The 22028-nt window shown below is 38.9% G+C and overlaps 1 protein-coding gene across 3 annotated transcripts in view; it reads left to right on the forward strand.

Annotated features, from left to right (window-relative positions):
- The window catches only part of LOC109928494 (metalloreductase STEAP2), a 32659-nt gene extending 17445 nt beyond the window's left edge, over positions 1-15214 (forward strand). For all 3 annotated transcript variants that reach the window (XM_048617679.1, XM_048617687.1, XM_020528445.2), the window contains one exon: positions 13729-15214. In XM_048617679.1, coding sequence (XP_048473636.1) covers positions 13729-14013 — 285 coding nt within the window. In that variant the 3' untranslated portion in view covers positions 14014-15214. The remainder of the gene's footprint in view (positions 1-13728) is intronic.
- The last annotated feature ends 6814 nt before the right edge of the window (positions 15215-22028 follow it).

The raw sequence follows: 22028 nt of genomic DNA on the forward strand, positions 1-22028 counted from the left end.
CAGACAGTTGCCCGAGGGTGGAATTGAACCAAGGTCCCTGGTACTGTGAGGCAGCAATGCTAACCACTGAGCCACTGTGCCACCCAGCTGACAAAATGCTGACAAAAAATAAAGTTCTGTGATTATAAACTAAATTACAATTTTAAAAGTGATTAAAATATATTCAATATATCAAAATTCCTTCAGTTAATCTCTTATGGGAACAAACGCTTCACTTGGTACTAATTCTATAATGAAAACAAATATTTCTATTCTATAACCAATTTCAGTTGACAATTGAAGTGTTCATTTAACAGGCACCACACTGTGATAATGTTAGGTTGCAATGCAAATCGAATAATAATAGCCCTTAGGCATATGTGAGCATAGTGACAGGTAGCAAAACTGTACTTTTGTTTTAATTAGGTAGAGAAAAACTAAATTCCTTGAAAACCTTGAAAGTTCAAATGAGTTATAGAGAGATTTTTGATATCTTCATGGTTTTATGAAAACTTTCACAGTTTAAGTGAGTTTATGCACTTCTTACACACATTTCTTTCCATGTCTAACAGTCCCCAAGTGCATCTGACTTCTCCAAATGGAGCTTTATCTCTCTCAAGGAGCATTTGGCATTTCCTAAAGTAACCTGGAACCATATCCAAAAGAGTGCCTTCCCTCTGTGAGAAGGTATCCTGGTTATCCAAATGAATGTACCAGGTTCAGATCTGCTTTCAGAAGGTCTAAACTGCACGCTTCTAGTTTCTGACAAGTACCTCACCAAATTCCTACGCTTAGTGGATACACCTGCTGATTTATACGGGCAGCTGCCTTTAGAGGCAAGCATGAACAGCTAAGAACCAGGTCCCCCCTTCTGAATTCATTCACATGCTAAAACTCAAGTCAAAACGTCTGTATAGATTCTACAGGGGATATAAATGGACTTTCTGAGACTTTTACAAGAAAATGCATATTAGAAGAAAAAGATATTAGAAGAAACAGCATTTGTCCCATTTTTAGGACAACACAAGTGGGGGGATGAAAAGATTTTTTTATTCATTCACAGGGTGAGGGTGTTGCCGGCTAGGCCAGCATTTATTGCCCTCCCTAATTGCCCAGAGTTAACTACATTGCTGTAGGCCTGGAGTCACATGTAGAGACCAAGCAAGGATGCCAGCTTCCTTATCTAAAGACATTAATGAACCAGATGGGTTTTCCTGACAATTAACAATGGTTTCATGGTCATCATTAGACTCTTCATTCCAAATTTTTAGTGAATTCAAATTTGTTGTTGTGAGATTGCAGGACACTACCTGTGTCACTGGATTAATAGTCTAGCAAGAATACCACTAGGCAATTGGCCTCCCCTAATTCTTACTATCTGGATTGATTGAAACAACTAGCATTGCTACATTTGAGGCGGCTTGATATATGAAGGAGAAGGGCATAGGGAATGTATGGAGAATAGTTTGTAAAGTGGGAGAAAACTCAACCGGAGCATAATACTGACACAGACAACCTGGACTGTATGGCCTATTTCTGCGTGATTAGATTCTATTTAAAGAAGAGGTGAAAACTTTCTGCAGTACATATGACTTGAAACTAAGGATAAGTGCAAAATGGTAAGTATTCCAAATAAGTATTGCTGATAAAAAGGCTCATTTTGACAAAAAAAATTATTCACACATGAAATGTGAATGTCACTGGCTAGGCCAGCATTTATTTATCCCTAGTTGCTCTTGAGAAGGTGGTGGTGAGCTGTCTTCTTGAACCACTGTAGTCCACATGCTGTAGGTTGACCCACAATGCTCTTAGGGATGGAATTCCAGAGTTTTGACTCAGCGACAGAGAAGAACTATCCAAGTCAGGATGGTGAATAGCTTGGAGGGAAACTTGCAGTTGATGGTGTTCCCACATATCTGCTGCCCTTGTCCTTCCAGATGGAAGTGGTTGTGGGTTTGGAAGGTGCTGTCCCAGGATTTTTAGTGAATTTCTGCAGTGCATATTGAAAATGGTACACACTACTGCCACAGGACATCAGTGGTAGACGGAGTAGGTGTTTATGTATGTGGTACAAATCAAGCAGGGCTTTTCCAGCATGTTGTCAAGGTTCTTGAGTGTTGTTGGAGCTGCACTCATCTAGTCAACTGTGGTGTACTCCATACACTTCTGATTTGTGCCTTGTAGATAGTGGATAGGCTTTGGCGAGTCACGAGGTGAGTTACTCGATGCAGTATTCATAGCCTCTGACCTGCTCTTCTAACCACTATATTAATACAGCCAGTCTAATTCAATTTCTGATCAATGGTAACCCCTAGGATGTTGATAGTAGGGGAATCAATGATGGTAACACCTTTGAATGTCAAGAGGCATCTCTTATTGAAGATGATCATTATCTGACATTGTTGTGACATGATTGTTAGTTACTACTTTTCAGCCCAAGCCTGAATGTTGTCCAAGTCTTGCTGCATTTTGTCTTGCACTCATCAGAACATTTCCAGCGCAGACAAGGAGATTGATCATCGGTATCTGGGAACTGAATTATCAGGAAAGAGTAAAGAAATGTGTACTTTTCAGCAGTAAACTTGCATCAGAAAAGTGTTCACACAGGGCTTAAGAAGATTGTTAGAGAAATACAAACATTAACATGAACATGATTTAAAATTGCAAGATGGGACAGAGATTCAAACATCTAAAAGATAACTTTAGGGCTGAAAATTTGGCAAAGAATAAAAATTATAAAGATAATGTAGTGGAGAAAGAAACGTTAGAATAATTTAAGAATGGATATTGAGATGTCTGGTTGGTTGAGGCAAGATGAATGAAATGAACTTCATCCATTTACCATTCAAAATTAAAGCTATTGAACTTCTGAGGTAATTTGGCAGTTACTTGGCAGAATCTTCTGGACACAATGAGGATGTGAGCCACTGGCTGAGAGCCTTTGGTCATCTCTTTTAAAGAGGGTCCAATATCATGTGCTGCTCAAGTACTTAACATGCCAGTACTAATTGCCCAATTGAGGGCCTCAATAGGCTTCAGAGTGGAAAGGCTGTCTCAAGGTCTACCCTGGACCGAATCAGGATGGAGACAGGAAGGGGGCTGGGTACCCACTTGCTTACTTCCTGCCTGATTAAATGTCTGTCACTAATAAACCTGCAATACAGGAAGATATTTGCTCACTGCATCTGAATATGCACTTCAGATTTAAGCCTTTACAGAAGGCACTGCTCATCCTTTCCTGTACATTTTAAACAAAATCATTGAAAGTATTTGTCAGATACTTTTCATTTTCATTAAGATAAATTGCTTCATCTTCATGCTTTATGTTCAATATCATCGCATTACAGTTCCTAAGCAAAATATTATGGCTACATAAAATGAGTGGTAAGGAATAGATTAACTTATTAGTTCTATTTTTATCTGTATTATCAACACAGAGCTGTGGGGGAAGAATCCTTTTGCATATTTAAGGCTGAGAAAGATAGATTCTTGATCAGTAGAGCAATCAAGAGTTACAGGGAATGGGCAGGAAAATGGATGTAGGGAATGTCAGATCAGCAGTGACCTTATTGAATAACAGAGCAGTCTCAAGGGACCGAATGGCATACTCCTGTTCCTATTTCTTATGGTGTTATTATAGATGCTGTAAATACATCCAATAGGCTAAATACCTGTAAACAAATGCTGCGTGAGTAACCTGTTCTGGCAGATCTTTCTAGGATTTCTTAACAAGTTATTGCACTGCCTAGGTCATGGTCTTTTTGGACAGAATAAATTAAGGTAATTTTTAAAAAAATCTTTAAAATTACAGTGTATTTTCTATCCACGATTGCATATCTTGTGTCCCTTTGAATGTTAAATGGGTACAGAAACATACATTACACTTATTCTAACATCGGCCTTAGTCTATGCGTGTAGGTTCCCATGAGTTATCTGTCTGAATGCAGCTGCCTGAGCAGACGTAGGTTTCTGAAGAACAATATAACAGATTTTGTGCACTCACACAGCCAGACAAGTAAGCCATTTTTGGCACAGGGATATTAATGGCTGTCAAGGAAAATGCTGCATGAAACGTTTAGGGAAGAAGCGGAGTCTTCCCTTTTCATCCCTTGATGAGGGATGAAAATATAGGCGAAGGGCTAGGGCCATGAAACTAGAAGTCATGGAACCAATGTAAAGTGATCAGAAGAATCATAAATGTAAGTGGTAACTAAGGGAACAAGAGGAAATAAATAGAAGCAAGATATGAAGAAATAAGTCCAATGGCACAGGAATAGGCTAAAATTGATGGATCTGCTGGTTCAGTCCTGTTGGTGGATTTTGAAAAGGTGGCAGAAGCAGGCTGTGTAGGTTTGAGGGCCTATGAGGTCAGAAGCTGTAGAGGGGAGTTTATGAGAGGAGATGAGGTCATTTATAGTCCTGGAACCAACAGCTTGATGTTTACAAGTGAGTTCATTGTACAGGAGGAGATAGGAGGAAGTGTCTGAGAGTTGGCGCTCAGCCTGTGCACACCAAATAAGAACAGCTCCACACTGAAAATTAGACTTGAGGGAACCAAGTTCAGCAAGTTCAGATGGAAACAGTTTAGAGTGGAAAAGGGGAGCTGAGAAATTAAGGCAGTTTATGTCACAGTGATAGTTCTCGATGAAGCGAACAAATGCAGGTAAGAAACCAGGGAGTGTTGGGTCCAGGTGGAGGGGGAGTGATGGGTGAAAGAGTCCATGAACTAAGGAGAGGGCTCCTTTCCAAAGTAGACCCCATGGTGATGGATAAAGAATTCAAATAAAGTTCATTTAGGAGGAGTTGGAAGGGGATAAAACAGTTCTTTGCTGAGGACAGATCATTCAGCATCAGAGAGAGGAAGGTCAGACGGTATGTTGAATACACAACGAGTTATGGGGTTAGAAGAAGAAATGGAGTCAGAGAGAAGGACAGAAAGAATCGAGAGGGCGTCGGTATCTGTGAGTTGTTGGAGCTTGTACTCCTTAAAACATGAAAGGAAAAGAAAATGTTATTCATTAAGGCATTAAATTAAATAAAGAATGAAATGGACAAGGGAGCAGGACAGCTTTGAGAAAACGTGAGGTGGTGCTGATGGAGAGAGAGGTAAACAGTGTTCATGTGGTGATGCATGGCACTAAGTGTGGACCTCAAGACAGGGTGTGAGCAACTGTCTGAAGAGTATTTTAATTTTTGGAGATAGCTATGGTCCTGGGTTGATTTGAAACATGAAGGATGGAATATTAGTTGGAATACACACTGGTTAAGTCAGAGCCAGAGACAGTCACTGAGAAAGGAGATGAGGCTATGAAAGCAGGAATTTATAAAACACCAGAGAGTGGAATAGAAAGCAATGAAGGTGAACAAGCTGAAAGATTAAAATATAAATCCTCTTTGAGAGAAGAGCAGAGCATCTCCAAAATATGCTTGCCTGGAAGAAAAATGGCAATGAATAAAACACAGAAAAGCAAGCAATGCACTGCACGTGCTGGAGATCTGAACTAAAAACGGAAGGTGCTGGAGAGTCAGACAAAGATCCAGAATTGCAGGTCTGTCAGCATTTGTAGAGAGAGATGTTCAGGGTCAATAGTCCTGGGGGTGTCATCTCTCATTTCCAGTGCCAAGTTGATACTAGGTAATATGCCTGGTTTCATTCCTTATTGACTTTTCTGTAGCGGTTGGCTATATCTGAGTGGTTTGTTAGGCAATTTCAGGGCAAATTTAAGAGTTAACCACATTGCTGTGGATCCTGAGTTACAAATGGGTGACAAAAGATATGGTTTGCAGATTTCTTTCTCTAAAGGACATTATTGAATTAGATGAGTTCTTACAACATTTCCCTACTCTGAGGTACAATGAATCCTTGAGAGTGAATACTTGTAGAAAATAAACTTTATGTTATGCATGTCCTACCAATTCAAGAAAGCAGTTCAACACCATCTCAAGGGCAATTAATGAAGGGCAATGAAAGCTGGCCTAGCCAACGATACTCATTTCCTGTGAAAGAACTCATTTTAAATAAAATGTTTTAAACACATACATGCCTTCATATGATTAATCATTTCTTATAAAAGGAAAGTTGGCACTTTAAGAAAAAATGTTGACTAGTTATTCATTTGGAATAGCTTCCACTCAGCAGCAGCAGTTGCAGGGTTACATTATTTTACATACTGCGACATTTGAAATCATTGGTCCAAACTTTGCCAGTGGCATAGTGTAAGGACAGTGTATTTTTTGTGTCTTTAAAAACTGTGGACTGCAGTGAGAAAGAATTGTTTTTAAAACTGGGATTTATCTCAATGGTTACATATTTTCACAGCATGGAATTTGATATCTGTTATGAACTCTTGTTGTGTGACTTTGGGCCCCTGCTATGTACAAACGATTAGGAGCCAAGGAGTTGTTTATCAGTGTAGCCGATTGGTTCTCAGCTAACTGAGCAGGTTGGAACTGGAAACACTTTCGAGAAACAAAGACACAGAAATGTATGTGGTTGTTCTCCCCAGGAGAACCTACCTTTTCTCTGTTGTAAAAGCTCAGTTTAAACATGAAGAAAACCAGTTACCTTTCTTGCAGCTGTTGCTGTGAGATGTATTGAATTGATAAATCTGAGACATTTTCCAAGTGAATCAGTCATTTTCTACTTCTTACAAATCAGTGGAAGCTTCCAGAGAAAGAAAACTGAACACCAAGGGTCTGGCCAGCTGAAGAAAGATCATCTTAACATTTGAATTAGAAGCAAAAACCACTGAACTGACCTTGCAGTCTTTTCTCCCTCTGCCAATTATCTGTTTTCCCTTAGTGTGTGTGTGTATGTTAAGGGGGAATTTATAAGGGGATTAGAGTTTTAGTTAGTAGTTTTATATACCAATGATTTATATCTGTTTACCTAATTACTTCAAATAATTAATAATTTTTCTTCAGTATGTAAACCTGGTCCATGGCTTCTATCAACCTTGGTCAGTTGTTAATTTTAAGTTTGAGATAGATATATTTTTGTTAAGCGAAGGTATTAAGGGATATGGACCAAAGGCAAGTATATGAATTTAGGCCACAGATCAGCCATGATCTCATTGAATGGCAGAACAGGCTCAAGGGGATGAATGGCCTACTTTTTTCCTATGTTCCTGTAGTCTGAAAGTCAGGTAAATTGGGGCACTCTGTATAGTTTAGAAAATATCTTCTAACATTTGATATAAATCTGGGAACAGCAGGGCTCAGTTTACGATGTGCTAACCTAGTGGGTCGTAACATATTACTCGCTATTATTTATAGGCAGCACCAACAGCAGTTGCTGTCAGAAAATGACAGCTCACTGTCTGGCTCCCATTCAAATGCATAAGAAGAATAGTTTAAAGTTCCTCTTTGTGTTAGTAATGGCAGTAACAGAATTCAACCCTTACATCTTAACTCTCAGCCTTCTACTTCTGTTGGCTTATAATGTTACCATCCAGCACTGATTCAATTTTTTGGTTCTGAAAATGATCAAAATATCTTCTAATTAGAGCATGCAACTCCGATTTGATGTATCTCTCTATTTGAGAACAGGTGTTGCTGCGATTTTCCAAAATATAATTGAAAACAGAGTTCCTTTATACACAGGTACATAAAACTGAGAGAAATTGCTGAGATAGATTACAGAATAGTTGACATTCACTGATCCATATTCTGAAGTCAGATGCCTAAATGAACTCAAGCTGCTGATGTTCTGTCTCTTAATTTATGCTACATTCGGAGACATTGTCATCGTCCAACAGTTTCAGAAAGTTAAAACTAAACTATTATAAAATGGAACAATGATATTGGTATGAGGCTATTTACTCATTAACATTAATTGTTCTTTGTTTCATTAGTAAGTCATCTATAATAAAACTGACGTACATTTTGAAAGAACACAATGTACTGACCGTCTCCAGCTGCAACAGATTTCCAAAGAAAGTTCCAAGGTTTGGAAATGGTTATCCTGAGGTCATGTCAATGGGGACACTTAAAGTCACTGAGCTGTTAGTCCTATAGTATATGCAGAAGGCATTTTTGTAGAGTGAGCTCCTTGTGTTTAAAAATCATTATCAGGATGATTTCAATTTCACTTTGGGAAGATTATCATGTTTACAATGACTGAATAAATCTTATGTGACATTTTTCTCAATGTTTCAAGGATTAAATTCCACAACTTTGTTTAATACGCTTTAAATGAATCAGAGGCAAATGTCAGGTATGCTCCACTTTGTCAGGTATGCATGCGTCCTTCTTCAGCTTAGTTTTAAATATTCAGACATTTTCTGGCTCTCAAACATGTCGTTTTTTTTCTAATCATGCCTCCTTCCAACTTGCAATATTATATTTTGCCTTTAACCATTTTTCTTCTTTAAAGTATCACTTTATAGCCTTTCTCTTGCTTTCTATGTTTATGCTTTCCCTCTTATAAGCTGCTTATTTACAGTCCTGATGGTCACTGCCTGAAAAAGTGATTTGTTGCTTCTCCCCAGAGGTTCTTTTACTGACTTGCTGAGTGTTTCCAGTGTTTGATGCTGTTGTTCTAGATTTCTAGAGTCCCGAGGATTTTATTTAGTCCAGTTGTGGGTTGGTGTTTTATGCACTTGTCCTTAAGTCCTGGAATTTACCATGGAGAAATTGGTACATTATTGAGAATTTTTAAAAATCACTAATTAAAAACTGAAAGCTTCTTTTAAGATCATTCAATTTTTAAATTTTAAATTTTTTGGCACTGAAACTCTTGGAGATAACTTGGGACAGCAAAGCTCACAAATTCCTCTTGGAATTGACTCTGGGATCAGTTTGAAGCATACAGCATACAGATGTACAGCACAGAAACAGACGCTTCAGTCCAACTCATCCATGCCAAACAGTTATCCTAAATAAATCTAGTCCCATTTGCCAGCATTTGGCCAATATCCCTCTAAATTGTTCCTATTCATATACCCATTCAGATGCCTTTTAAATATTGTATTTGTACCAGCCTCCAGACTTCCTCTGGCAGTTCATTCCATTATTATGCCATCCTCTGTGTGAAAATGTTGCACCTTAGGTCCCTTTTAAATCTTGCCCCTCTCACCTTAGACGTATGCCCTCTAGTTTTGGACTTCCCCATCCCAGGGAAAGGATTTTGTCTATTTACCTCTCCATGCCCCTCATGATTTTATAAACGTCTATGAGGTCACCCCTCAGCCTCCGACACTCCAGGGAAAATTGCCCCAGCCTGTTCAGATTCTCGCTATAGCTGAACCTTCCAACCCTGGCAACATCCTTGTAAACCTTTTCTGAACCCTTTCAAGTTTCACAACATCCTTCTTATAACAGGGAGACCAGAATTGCATGCAGTGTTCCAAAAGCAACCTAACCAACGTCCTGTACAGCTGTAACATCACCTCCCAACTCCTATCTCAATGTAATGACCAATAAAGGCAAGTATACCAAATGTCTTCTTCACTATCCTATCTACCTGCAACTCCACTTTCACGGAACTATGAACCTACACTCCAAGGTCTCTTTGTTCAGCAACACCCCCCAGGAACTTACCATTAAATGTATAAGTCCTGCTCTGATTTGCCTTTCCAAAATGTAGCACCTCACATTGATCTAAATTAAACCCCATCTGCCATTCCTCAGTCCATTGTCTCATCTGATCAACGTTCCATTGTATTCTGAGGTGACCTTCTTCACTGTTCACTAAACCACTAATTTTGGTGTCATCTGCAAACTTACTAACCATACCTCCTATGTCCACATCCAAATCATTTAAGTAACCATAATAATAATAATCTTTAGCAATAAATTTAATTAGGATTTATGTTCAAAACCAGATCAAGGGATTCAACTGTTTATTGTTCTATTATCAGGGATAATTATGCACAAAAATAAAGACAAATTAAGTTAAATTAAATAGTTTGCCGGCCAAAGCATGACAAAATTCTGTTAGGACATGGAAAGAAAAGATCTTGAACTTCTGTTGAAGGAGAAAAGTCTGTGCTGCTTCCCTCCCTTCCGCCTGAACATTGGCCAGATTGCCCCTAACATTTCCATTTGCCCAAGCCCTCAGTTTCCCTCTGATCTCCTCTCATTCTTCCTCAAATCTCACCATGTACATGAGACCCACCTTCTGCTCCATCAACATTGATCTCACTAAATGGCTGATCATCAAACTCTCCATGTATACTGATAGTATCAATAGTTGTCTGTCTTCAGGTTCTGTCACTCTTCCCTTCAAAATCTGCCATTAATCTCCAGAGGGCAACTGTGAAATCTCCTTCTTTTGTCCAGCTGGTAACAGTGTGCTGAGGACTGGTTCTGATGCACTGGGGATGCTGGCAGGGTGACATCCACAACATGCTTCCACAAACTGCTCCACGTCGCTCTCCATCCCTGGCCACCAGATTCTGCTACATAAGTTTTGCTGAGCACCAACCAGCCCCAAGCGATCCTCATGTGCTTCTACCTGCAGCCTAGACCGAAGCCTTTGTGTCTGTCCAAGTCTGTTGCCTCTGAGAACACATTTCTCAGTCGTGCACCGTTCATCTTGTACACCAATGTCCACCTTGAAGGGGCAATTTTCCAGGTTTCTAGCTCTGATTCCCTGTCTGATGGCATCCGATTCTGGATCTTTGTCTGACTCTCTGTCAATCTTTCTCATTGTCATTGTTTTGGGTGCAGCATGAACTGCCACAAACCAGACCAATGATTCAGTTTCCTTCTCCAGGGAAGATCTGTGTGTTTGACCCTCCCTCTGTTGTGGGGACAGCGGGTCAGAGATGTCCATCTTTCCAGCAATATGAGCCACTTTGTACTTGTACTCCCAGAGTCTCCAAACACCATCTTTCAATTCTGGCACAAGGTTTGGATCTGGGAGAGTGAATTATTCTTAATGACTTGTGGTCTGTCTCTAATTCAAATACAATAATGAAGAAGTCTACATGGAATCTTTCACATGCCACAAATTCTGGTGACTCTTTCTCTAATTGAGAATCTCTCCTCTTTACACCTGTCAGAGACCTGCTCTCACAGCAATAACTCTCAGGCCCTCATCTTGCATTTACACTAACACTGCTCCTAATCTGATTGGACAGGTATCTTCTATGACTGCTCTGACTTGCATTTGGATAATAGCACCACAGGGTTTGAACATTTCTTGTGGATCTTTCAAAGGTTTCACGGCAGCTTTCCATCCTTCACCAAATCTGAACTTGTATCAGATCTACTCAATTTCCTCATGGGATCACGCGGGGAGAAAAGTTTGGAATATTCCTCGTACAATAGTTCATGACTCCCAGAAAACCTCTCACTTCACTGGAATTGTATGCTTTCAGTTTCTCTGTTGGTTGAGCTTCTGTGCCCTTTTGGGAGATCTCACACTATTTGAATTGCCAGGAAGTGTTTGTTTTCTATACAGTATGGAAATTCAAATCCAAATGGTCTCAAAAACGTTTTTAAAATGCATCTTTTCCTTCTACCAGTTTGAAAATCTGGCCAATCACTCTGAATGCCAGGGAATATCTGGATGTCCTGCTATTCAGTATTACTCAGGGAGTAAATGTGGAAACTGTGTTGTTAGATGTATTTTCCTTATTCATGTTCCATTCTAATACGTCTGCTGAAATGCAATAGGAAGAAAAGGTCATAAATTTAAAGAATTAGCTGAAGAATGAGAGGAACATTCAGGGTAAATTTATTTGGAAGGTTAAGGACTCCATCATGTTGCTTGAAAGGGTTGTGGAATCATATTCCTAAGAACATACAAAAGACAGTTAAAGATGACTATGTTATAAGATTATGGGGAAGAAGTTGGGATGTAGTCCATTTTGAATAGCTGTTCACAAAGCTAACATGAGCATGATGGGATGAACGGTGTCTTTCTCTGCTGTCAGTTTAAATAAGTCTACCTGGCTGGCATCTACACTGTAACAGTCTAGGATCTATGATATGTGTAGCCTTGAGATAGATAGTGATCTTACTTCCAGACTTGACTGTTGGTTAATGAAAGGTGAGGAAAGTGTTTTTCTTTAAAATAAAATAAATTAAATGAAATAATAGATGAAATTAAAGTTAAATGGTGAATTAGGAAAAAATATTTGAAGAGGGCACGCAATAGAGTGATATCCCTGCCATAAAGTTTTAACACAATGTTATAACAATTGTGTATCTCTTCCTTGAGACTGTTCTCTGCGTGGCAAATGTTATCACAGCAGCTAAAACAACCTGCAACTTTCTAAAACCCCAATAACAACATTCTATATAGAATAACACATAACATTCTTCAAATAAGTCAATGTTAATAGATCCTTTAAAGAATTCCAGATTTGAATCAGCAACTTTAACAATGCCAAAAAATAATCAGTTATTCTTTAAGCCATGCTGTATCTGTGTACTAGGTTTTATTGAATTCTGTAATTTGGAGATATCTTGTTTATAGATAAATAGACTAACAAAGTTGAAAACACTTCTTCTCCCGAAAGCCTGGGATAGCGGATATATCAGACCCCAATAACCAGGGATCTAGGAGGCTTGGTGTGCTCAGATCATGTGGTTGGGAGCTTAGGCAAGGAACAGCACTGGGACCCATGATTTCTGTTGCTGCCTCTGCCTACCTTCAGTAGCAAGAGAGGACAAGAAAAATGATTGTTTGTATAATGGGTGAAGAGAATAATAGGGAAAAAAGTGAAATGGCAGAGCAAAATTTTTTTTTAGAATTTATTCTCACCTGTATACACGTAGCATAATGTTACAGCAATCATACATCTAACCAGCGTTACTACTGTAAAATTATGAGAATTTATTACAACCTCGCAATTTTGTACACTGAAGCTGAAGAAGTTCCAAGACAGGAAATTTCTGCCACCACTGTAGTATTCTTAGGTTCAGTTACTGTCATTTATTTTTTCCCTAAATTCATTTAAACACAATGTTCAAAGTATAAACATTTAAAACCTGCACTGCATCTTACAATAGTCAATCAATTGTTGGTCTCACTAGCTCCAGCCTTCCTAGAACAAATCCACAATCAATTGTAATATATGGATTACATTGAAATTGTAATTCAGAAATGTATGATTATTTTCTCAATCTAATAGAATCTGACCCAGATGATTTTAAACACCAGGTATAAATAGGGTATTAATCTGATATCATGGGACAAATGTACATCTTCCATCAGTACAATTTTTGAGTTTGTTTAATCTTCAGCACAGGATATTCCCTACTTTTGGAAGCAGATTGTCCATCACTTATGAGAAGGGTGTACCTTTATCTGCTTAACACCTACATAATTGCATTAAATGTTCTTCCATGATTTAGCAGCTGGAAATATATTATTGCACCATCCTAAACCTTTGTGTGACATTAACACCAGCAAGACCATCTTTGACACCACCAAAAATACTTTATTTTATCAAATTGCCCTTAGTTTTAATTCTATCTATGTTTGGAAGATCAGCAAGATGGAATCCAATTAATAATGCATCATAGACAAAGCTATTATTTTCCTCCCATAGTTCTTTAATCCCTGTAAAGGCTGGATTCTTATATTATTTCCATTTAAAGAAACAATGGTCATGTTTAGAAAGAAGAGCACATGATCTAGAATTTAGTATTTATATTCATGCCTCATTGCATATGATTCACATAAAAATTACCATTTAGAGAAACATTGTGAGCACCATTTCGTAAAATGAATAGTGAAAAAATAGTGAAAACAGATCTTACTAAGAAAATATTATCTGTTCTTTTCTCCTGAAGTCTACACTTGGTTATGTGGCCCTTCTTATCAGCACCTTCCATGTTCTGATTTATGGATGGAAACGAGCCTTTGAGGAGCAGTACTACAGATTTTACACACCGCCAAACTTTATACTAGCTCTTATTCTGCCTTTCACAGTCATCATTGGGAAACTTATTTTGTTGTTTCCATGTATCAATAGAAGACTGAGGAAAATACGTAAGGGTTGGGAAAAGAGCCAACTCACAAATGATACTTCAACAATACTTCTTCAAGCATCTCCAGAAAGAGTAACTGTTATGTGATATTTTGCCAAAAATTTATTCTATTTAAAGCCATTCAACTTCATGAAATTATGACCTCTATGTTAAATTTGTTTAATTATACTGTAAATTATGGACAAATCATGTTTGGAACTTCATCTCTGTTTCTTTCCCTGCTGTCTAATGATGGATTCTGTATTAATTGTAGACTAGTCAATAGTTTGTGAGAATTTACAGTTTATCTCAGAAGATGAACTCAGATTGTAAGTAGGAGGATATGATTCAGTTGTTTGTTTTTATGCCACGTTTTAAACTAAGTACATTAAATGAGTTCAGTATTAAAATAGTAAAGTGCAGTGATTAGCAATGGTAAACATTTTAGTAATATGATGTCTACACACTATTGGAAGAATCTGTTAAATATTTTTATTCCTATTCTGTTGTTTTCCTGGGAAAAAAATTGATTAACCTCACCTGTTCCTAGCATTGCCAGGAATGTTCTTTATAATCATTACTCCAAGCATCATGCTATCCTAAGATGTACTTTCTGTATAATAACATGGAAATTAAGTTTATTTAATAATTTAATGTTGCTAAGGAAATGGATATTGCTCACCAAAGGTCCAAGACATAATTATATTATTGTACCATACAGTTAGATGCGAAACATGGTTGACGACTTAGTCTGTACTGGATTTTGTTTTTCTAAAATTCTGCTTCTGGTAATTTAGGATGAGCATTTCATTAAATTTCCATTCTGTTACTTGTGGATAAGTTGTGTTTATTAGACATAGCTCCTTAACTTTGAAATTACTTTAAAATGTGATAATAATTGAAAGGTTAACTGTTTCATAGGACAAAATAACATTAATGCAACTGATATGACAATGAAGTAACTCTAGTGTTCATTTCATGTTTCATTTTTGTTTAGGAATTTAAAATGTTCCTTTCAATAGAATAAGAATCCAGAACAATGAAAATAGGATTTGCAAGAGTACATCACTATTAAATGATAGCGGTTTAGTGTAAAAATGTAGTTCAGATTTTCAAAGGAGTTGTTATTCACCATGGATTAAATGATATATCACTGCATTAACACATAGATGCAGCACAGCTTTTGGCACAACAGTAAGTAATGTGCAGTGCAGTGTTCATAATTATCCTGTAGCTATTTATGTCAAGGTTTAGCATGCTATGTATGTGTTAGTTTTATTATTTTTCATTAAACACATCAACGTTCTAATTTACACTTCAGTCTGTTGTTTGAGTGGTGGCACACTACTCATGATGTTCAATAAAATCTATTTGCTGAATTTTCCCTTTGAGGTTAGCAGAGAGTGAGTTTCGTGGCATCCAGTCCAGCATGGCCTGGGCAAATTTTCTAATACAATCATCCAATTTTCACATCATTACTTCTGCAAACAAGCTACTAAACACATTTCTTCGGAAATCACAAAGCCAAATGTGCTGAAGTACTTGCCACTGCTGTGACTTCAGACTTAGAAGCCTCCAGCATGATCTTTAAAATCCAACTGCACACCACTTCGGAAGCTGTAAACCAGGAACTACTTCTCAAATTGTGTGCTCAACACTCAAATATCACAGGGAAAGGTAAGCTAGCTCCCTGCTTTCAGGGCAGGGACTTGGAAGTACTGGTGTATGGAACATGAGAGAGGAGAGCAGTCCTTTTGTCCTGCTAACTGATAAAGGGGACCACATCAACAGACCCACCCAGCTCGGATATCTGAGGGAAAAGGGATGAGAGAAGTGCTGCAGCAGTGTCAGTGGTCTTCTGCACTCACAAGAGTGCTACTATCTTCTATCAGCTACCTCATGCTCACAGAGCTATCACTCAGTCTAACATCACCATAGACTTGATGGAGTGTGACCCACAGTATTGCATACATCTTGTCCACTCAAAGATTCACACCCTGCTCATTCTGCTAAAAGACTAATCTTTCATGACCTCTGCACTTCCTATTCACTGGGCACATTTCTTGCTCTTCCAGCTACACAGGTTGATCTTGTATCCGTTTCCAACACACTCAATCCCTTCCTTTGTTTCATTGCAGGTAAAATGGGCACAGTCCCTGGACTAATGTTCAACAGCACCTTACTGGCCTACCTGTAATCCACGGACTGCAATTGACCTGCAGGACTGACCATGATCAAAATCCTGTAGTGTAATCAGACAAATGTCTTGACTGACTTTTGTGATACCCACTGAATGACTGTACTCCAACTTTATCCCACTATTGACATAGCTATTTACTTGAAGAACATGAAAGCTGTGGGTGTCTGTAAGCTCCAGAATTAAGTTTAAAGGCCTGAAGTGGCTGAATTGATCTGACAGAGACATGATAATATGATGTGGTTTGGAGTTTTGTGGATGAGGGGTCAAGGAATTTAGTGGCCATTGATCTGCAGAGATGTTACCCAGAAGAAACATTGGCATGATGGCCAGGACAGGCATTTGGCAAGCTGCAGCTGCCAGGTAATCACATTGATTTACCTGTCAGAAATTTGGCCCATCTAACTCTATCACCATTTCTCAGTGAAAAGGAGAAGAATTGAATTGGGAAAGTAAATAGAGTTAAGATTGTAATGAGATGCAAATGCGTGGAAATGAAGTAACCACCATGAAGGATGAGGTTCTGAAATTGCTATTTAAGGCTTAATGGAAACAACAAGAGAATTTTTCTGAACATCAAGAATTTGACTTCTTCCTTCTCATCTTATTTTGTCACCATTCTTGCTCTCATTTTTTTCATTCATTCCTGAGATGTGGGCATCACTGGCTGGCCAGCATTTATAGCCCATCCCTAATTACCCTCGAGGAGGTGGTAGTGAGCTGCTTTCTTGAATCACTGCAATCCACCTGCTGTGGTTTGAGAAACAATGCCCTTAGGGAAGGAATTCTAGGATTTTGACCCAAAGACAGTGAAGGAATGGGCATATACTTCCAAGTCAAGATGGTGAGTGGCTTGGAAGAGAACTTACAGGTAGTGGCATTCCCACGTATCTGCTGCCTTTGTCATCTAGATGGATGTAGCCTTGAGTTTGGAAGGTGCTGTCTGAGTACCTTTGATAAATTTTAGCAGTGCATCTTGTACATAATACACGCTACCGCTATTGAGTGTCGGTGATGGAGGGAGTGAATGTTTGTCGATGTGGTGCCAATCAATTGTCCTGGATGGTATAAAACTTCTTGAGTGTTGTTGGAGCTACACTCATCCAGGCAAGTGGGGAGTTTTCCACCACATTCCTAACTTGTGTATTGGAAGTGATGGACAGGCATCTTGGCATCCTGAGAAGGAGAAAATTTTGCCATACATTCCCAAGCACTTTTCATATCTCAACAAATGTAAACTTTATTAGTGGAGAAATCTGCTTTGAAATTATATGCTTTTTGATTAGTGCCTGCTTGACCATTTTTATGTATGCTGTGTACAATTTCTGGTGTGTATTTTGGTTCAATCTATTTTTTTGCTGTATCCATAACATAAGCAGAATAATGCTTCTGTGTTTGAATCATTATGGTCACCTGGCAAAAAAATTAATGTAAAAAGATACCTTTGCTGATAATAAACTTCGCAAAATAATGCAACGTATATCCTCTATTGGGGTGCTTTGACATTGACCTTTCTGCTGCTGGAATTTGTTTTTGATTTTAATTATGTAAAGCATTTTAATTATGTTAAAGATGTTATGTAACTGCAAGGATTTTTTAATTAAGGACATAAATGTACTGAAATTTTATTGAATTTCCGAGTAACATTTTGCTGCCAACTGCTTTTGGATATATGAGCAAGTAGTGTTTTTCATAGCTTTGCAGCCTAATACAGATCCAACCCAGGAATACACAAAAGCCAAGCTCTCTCAAATCTACTATGCATTCACATTATTTGATGTATAATTCCATTGTGGCATGAAACCAGAGTTGAAAAAGAAACTATTGGATTTTCTGGTTATTTTACAAAATTACTGTGTGTCACTTTCATGTTGTCACTTTTTTCAGATTTCCCTCATGCCTTTACTTCATTCTAGTTTGCTATCATTTCCTTACAAATCTTCCCATATTTTCATCTTAGCCTGTTAACCTGTGTTGACCTCATTTTCTCACCATAATCTTTAAATTGCCTTTGGAAATTTTGAAAGTTAAAAATACTACATAAAATTGAAGGTGATGTGAGAAAGTGGATTGTGTCTCCACATTGAAATATAACCATCAGGCAAATGAAGTCTTGTGCAGGCAGCCTAAGCATGTGTTCAGAACTTTCCCTTGACAGACAGAACACAGTTCACATCCTGCAGAATATCCAGGCATTGCTGGCATTCTAAATAACCATAGCACACCTATTGTGCAGAATTCAGTTAAGCTCACTGAAGCAGAAAGGCTGATGGAAATTGTAAAGGTGGTCGTGTGCGTAAGGGCCAACTTTGGGAACCCTGGCAGAAACGCATGGATGATGAGGCACCAAAGCAGCAATCCCATATGCAGTGGGCGTAAGGTAATTGTGATTATTAAAATGGTAATCAACTTGAACTAACATATCTCTACATGGAATTAAATGCTACTCTCAAATTTAACAAGCAGCATGTAGAAATCACAAGCCATCAGATTCTTGACGGTTAAATGGCGATGGTGGTTTTCGGTGAGAGCTTAGCTGTTCTCAAGCTCCATTTGTTGCATTTACATGTTGAAAGGACTGTGAAAGTCAAAAATTGTATGAAGTGGTGTCTGAAAAGTAGGGATAGCAGCCAGTGGAGGGGTCATTCACGTAAACTTCCTGCATCCATGATTGGTGAAAATGAGGCACAGAGGAAAGGTGCATCAGACTAGGAGACGCCATTACAAAGGGGGAAAAGATTCAATCCATGCTTGGACAGGCCACATTAGAAAACCATGGGGAAACTGCAGCGGGAGCAGGGAGGAGGATGGGTTGCCAGAGTTTTCAGGTGTTAAAGGGAAAAAGCAAAAAGTCTCTTAAAAGCTGCTGATTCAAGAAATTGGAAATAAAGAAAAGTTAGTAAAAACAGATTTCTTAGGGGAAGGAAACTTGGGATTCTGGTCAGTCTTACTTGAAGTAAAAGGCTTCAAAGCAGAGTTTAAACTAGGCCTGGCATAGGTGTTAAAATAATACCATAAGACATTATGAAATTAGGCCATTGAGACTATCGAGTCTGCTCTGCCATTCAACCATGGCTGATAAGTTTCTCAACCCCATTCTCCCACTTTCTCCCCATAACCCTTGATCCCCTTGACAATCAAGAACCTATCTATCTCTGTCTTAAATATATTCAAAGACCTGGCATCCACAGCCTTCTGTGACAATGAGTTCTATAGATTCACCACTCTGGCTGAAGAAGTTTCTCCTCATCTCTGTTCTGAAGGGTCTTCCCTTCACTCTAAGGCTGTGCCCTCAGGTCCTAATCTCTCCTGCCAATAGAAACTTCTTCCCAAAATCTGATCTGTCCAAGCCATTCAATATTCTGTAAGTTTCATTTAGATCCCCCCATATCCTTCTAAATTCTATCATGTATGGACCCAGAGTCTTCAAACGTTCCTCATATGTTAAGCCTTTCATTCCTGGGATCATTCTTGTGAACCTCCTCCAGACCCACTCCAGGGCTAGTACGCCCTTATTGAGATATAGGGACTAAAATTATTTACAGTACTCTAAATGTAGTCTGACCAGAGCTTTATAAAGCCTCAGATGTACATCCCTGCTTTTATATTCTAGTCCTCTTGAAATAAATGTCAACATTGTATTTGCCTTCCTAACTACTGACTCAACCTGCAAGTTTACCTTAAGAGAATCCTAGACTAGGACTCCCAAGTCACTTTGCAGTTCAGATTTCTGAATTTTTCCCCCATTTAGAAAATAATCAATGCCTCTTCTTACCAAAGGGCATGACCTCACACTTTACCATGTTGTATTCCATCTGCCACTTCTTTGCTCATTCTCCCAACCTGTGTAAATCCTTCTGCAGCTTCCCCACCTCCTCAATACTACCTGTCCCTCCACCTATCTTTGTATCATCTGCAAACTTATCCAGAATGCCCTCACTTCCTTCAACTAGATCATTATGTATAAAGTGTGGTCCCAACACTGACCCTTGTGGAACACCACTAATCACTGGTTGCCATCCAGAGAAGGACCTTTTTTTTCCCACTCTCTGCTTTCTGCCATACAGCCAATCTTCTATCCATGCTAGTACCTTGTCTCTAACACCATGGGCCGCTATCTTTCTCAGCAGCCTCCTGTGTGGCACCTTGTTAAAGGTCCTCTGGAAGTCCAGGTAGATAACCTCCATTGGCTCTCCTTGGTCTAGCCTGCTCATTAGCCCCTCAAAGTATCAGATTTGTCAGGCATGACCTCCCCTTGATGAAGCTATGCTGACTTTGCCCTATTTTACCATACACTTCCAAGTATTCAAAAATCTCACCCTTCATAATGGACTCCAAAATCTTACCAACAACTGAGGTCAGGCTAATCAGCCTGTAATTTCCCACCTTTTGTCTTACTCCCTTCTTAAGCAGGGGGTTACATTAATGATTTTTCAATCCTCTGGGTCCTCCCTGACTACAGTGATTCCTGAAAAATCACCATGAATGCCTCCACTATCTCTTCAGCTATCTCCTTAAGAACTCTAGGGTGTAGTCCATCTGGTCCAGGTGATTTATCCACCTTCAGACCTTTCAGTTTTCTAGCATCTTCTCCTTGGCAATGGCCTCCATTCTCCCCCTCGCCCCACTCCCAAATCTCTTGAATTTTTGGGATATTACTCATGTCTTCCACCATGAAGACTGACGTGAAGTACTTATTTGTTTCCTCAGCCATTTCTTTGTTCCCCATTACTACTTCTCCAGCGTCATTTTCTAGCAGTCCAATGTCCACTTTTGACTTTCTTTTGCCCATTATATATCTAAAGAAACTCTTGCAGTCTTCTTTTATATTACTGGCTAGCTTAATCTCATATTTAATCTTCTCCCCCTTATTTCTTTCTTCGTTGTCCTCTGTTGGTCTTTGTAAGCATCCCAATCCGCAGGCTTCTCACTGCCCTTCGCCACATTATATGCTTTCTCTTTTGCTTTTATGCTGTCCCTGACTTCCCTTGTCAGCCATGGTTGCCTCATCTTCCCTTTAGTATGCTTCTTCTTCCTAGGGGTGAATTTTTGCTGTGTCTCCTGATTAATCCCAGAAATTCCTGCCATTGCTGTTCTATTGTCTTTCCTGCTAGGTTCCTCTCCCAGTCAATTCTGGTCAGCTCCTCCCTCATGCCTCTCTAGTAGCCTTTATTCAGCTGTAATACTGTTACATCTGATTCCACCTTCTCCCTCTCGAACTGCAGAATAAATTCTATGATATGATCACTACTTCCTAAAGGTTCCTTCACCTTAAGCTCCCTTATCAAGTCTGCCTCATTGCACAACACTAAATCCAGAATTGCCTATTCTCTAGTCGGGTTCACCACAAGCTGCTCCAAAAAGCCATCTCATAGACATTCCAGGAATTCCTTTTCTTTCAATCCACTACCAACCTGATTTTCCCAGTCCAAATGCATATTGAAATCCTCATAATCACTGTAACCTTGCCTTTCTTACACACCTTTTCTATCTCCTGGTGTATCTTGTGCACCAAATGCTGACTTGTTTGGAGGCCTGAACATAACTCCCATTATGGTTTCTTTTTACCTTTGTGGTTCCTTAACTCTATCCACACAGATTCTACATCATCTGACCTACATTGTTTCTTGCTATTGATTTAATTTATTTCTTACTAATAAGGCAATCCCAACCCTTCTGCCCACCTGCCTATCTTTTCGATAGGATGTATATCCTTGGATATTTAGCTTTCCATCCTCATCTTCTTGCAGCCACATCTCCATGATGCTGATCAAATCATACCTGCTAATTTCAATCTGCAACGCAAGCTCATTTACCTTATTTCGTATACTGCGTGCATTCAGATACAACATCTTCAGTTTTTTATTTACCATCCCTCTTCTAATTTGTCATTCATTTATCTAGTACGCTTGAAGTTTGATTCTTA

This window comes from Rhincodon typus, chromosome 2, assembly GCF_021869965.1.
Source record: "Rhincodon typus isolate 14 chromosome 2, sRhiTyp1.1, whole genome shotgun sequence".
Taxonomy (NCBI): Eukaryota; Metazoa; Chordata; class Chondrichthyes; order Orectolobiformes; family Rhincodontidae; genus Rhincodon; species Rhincodon typus.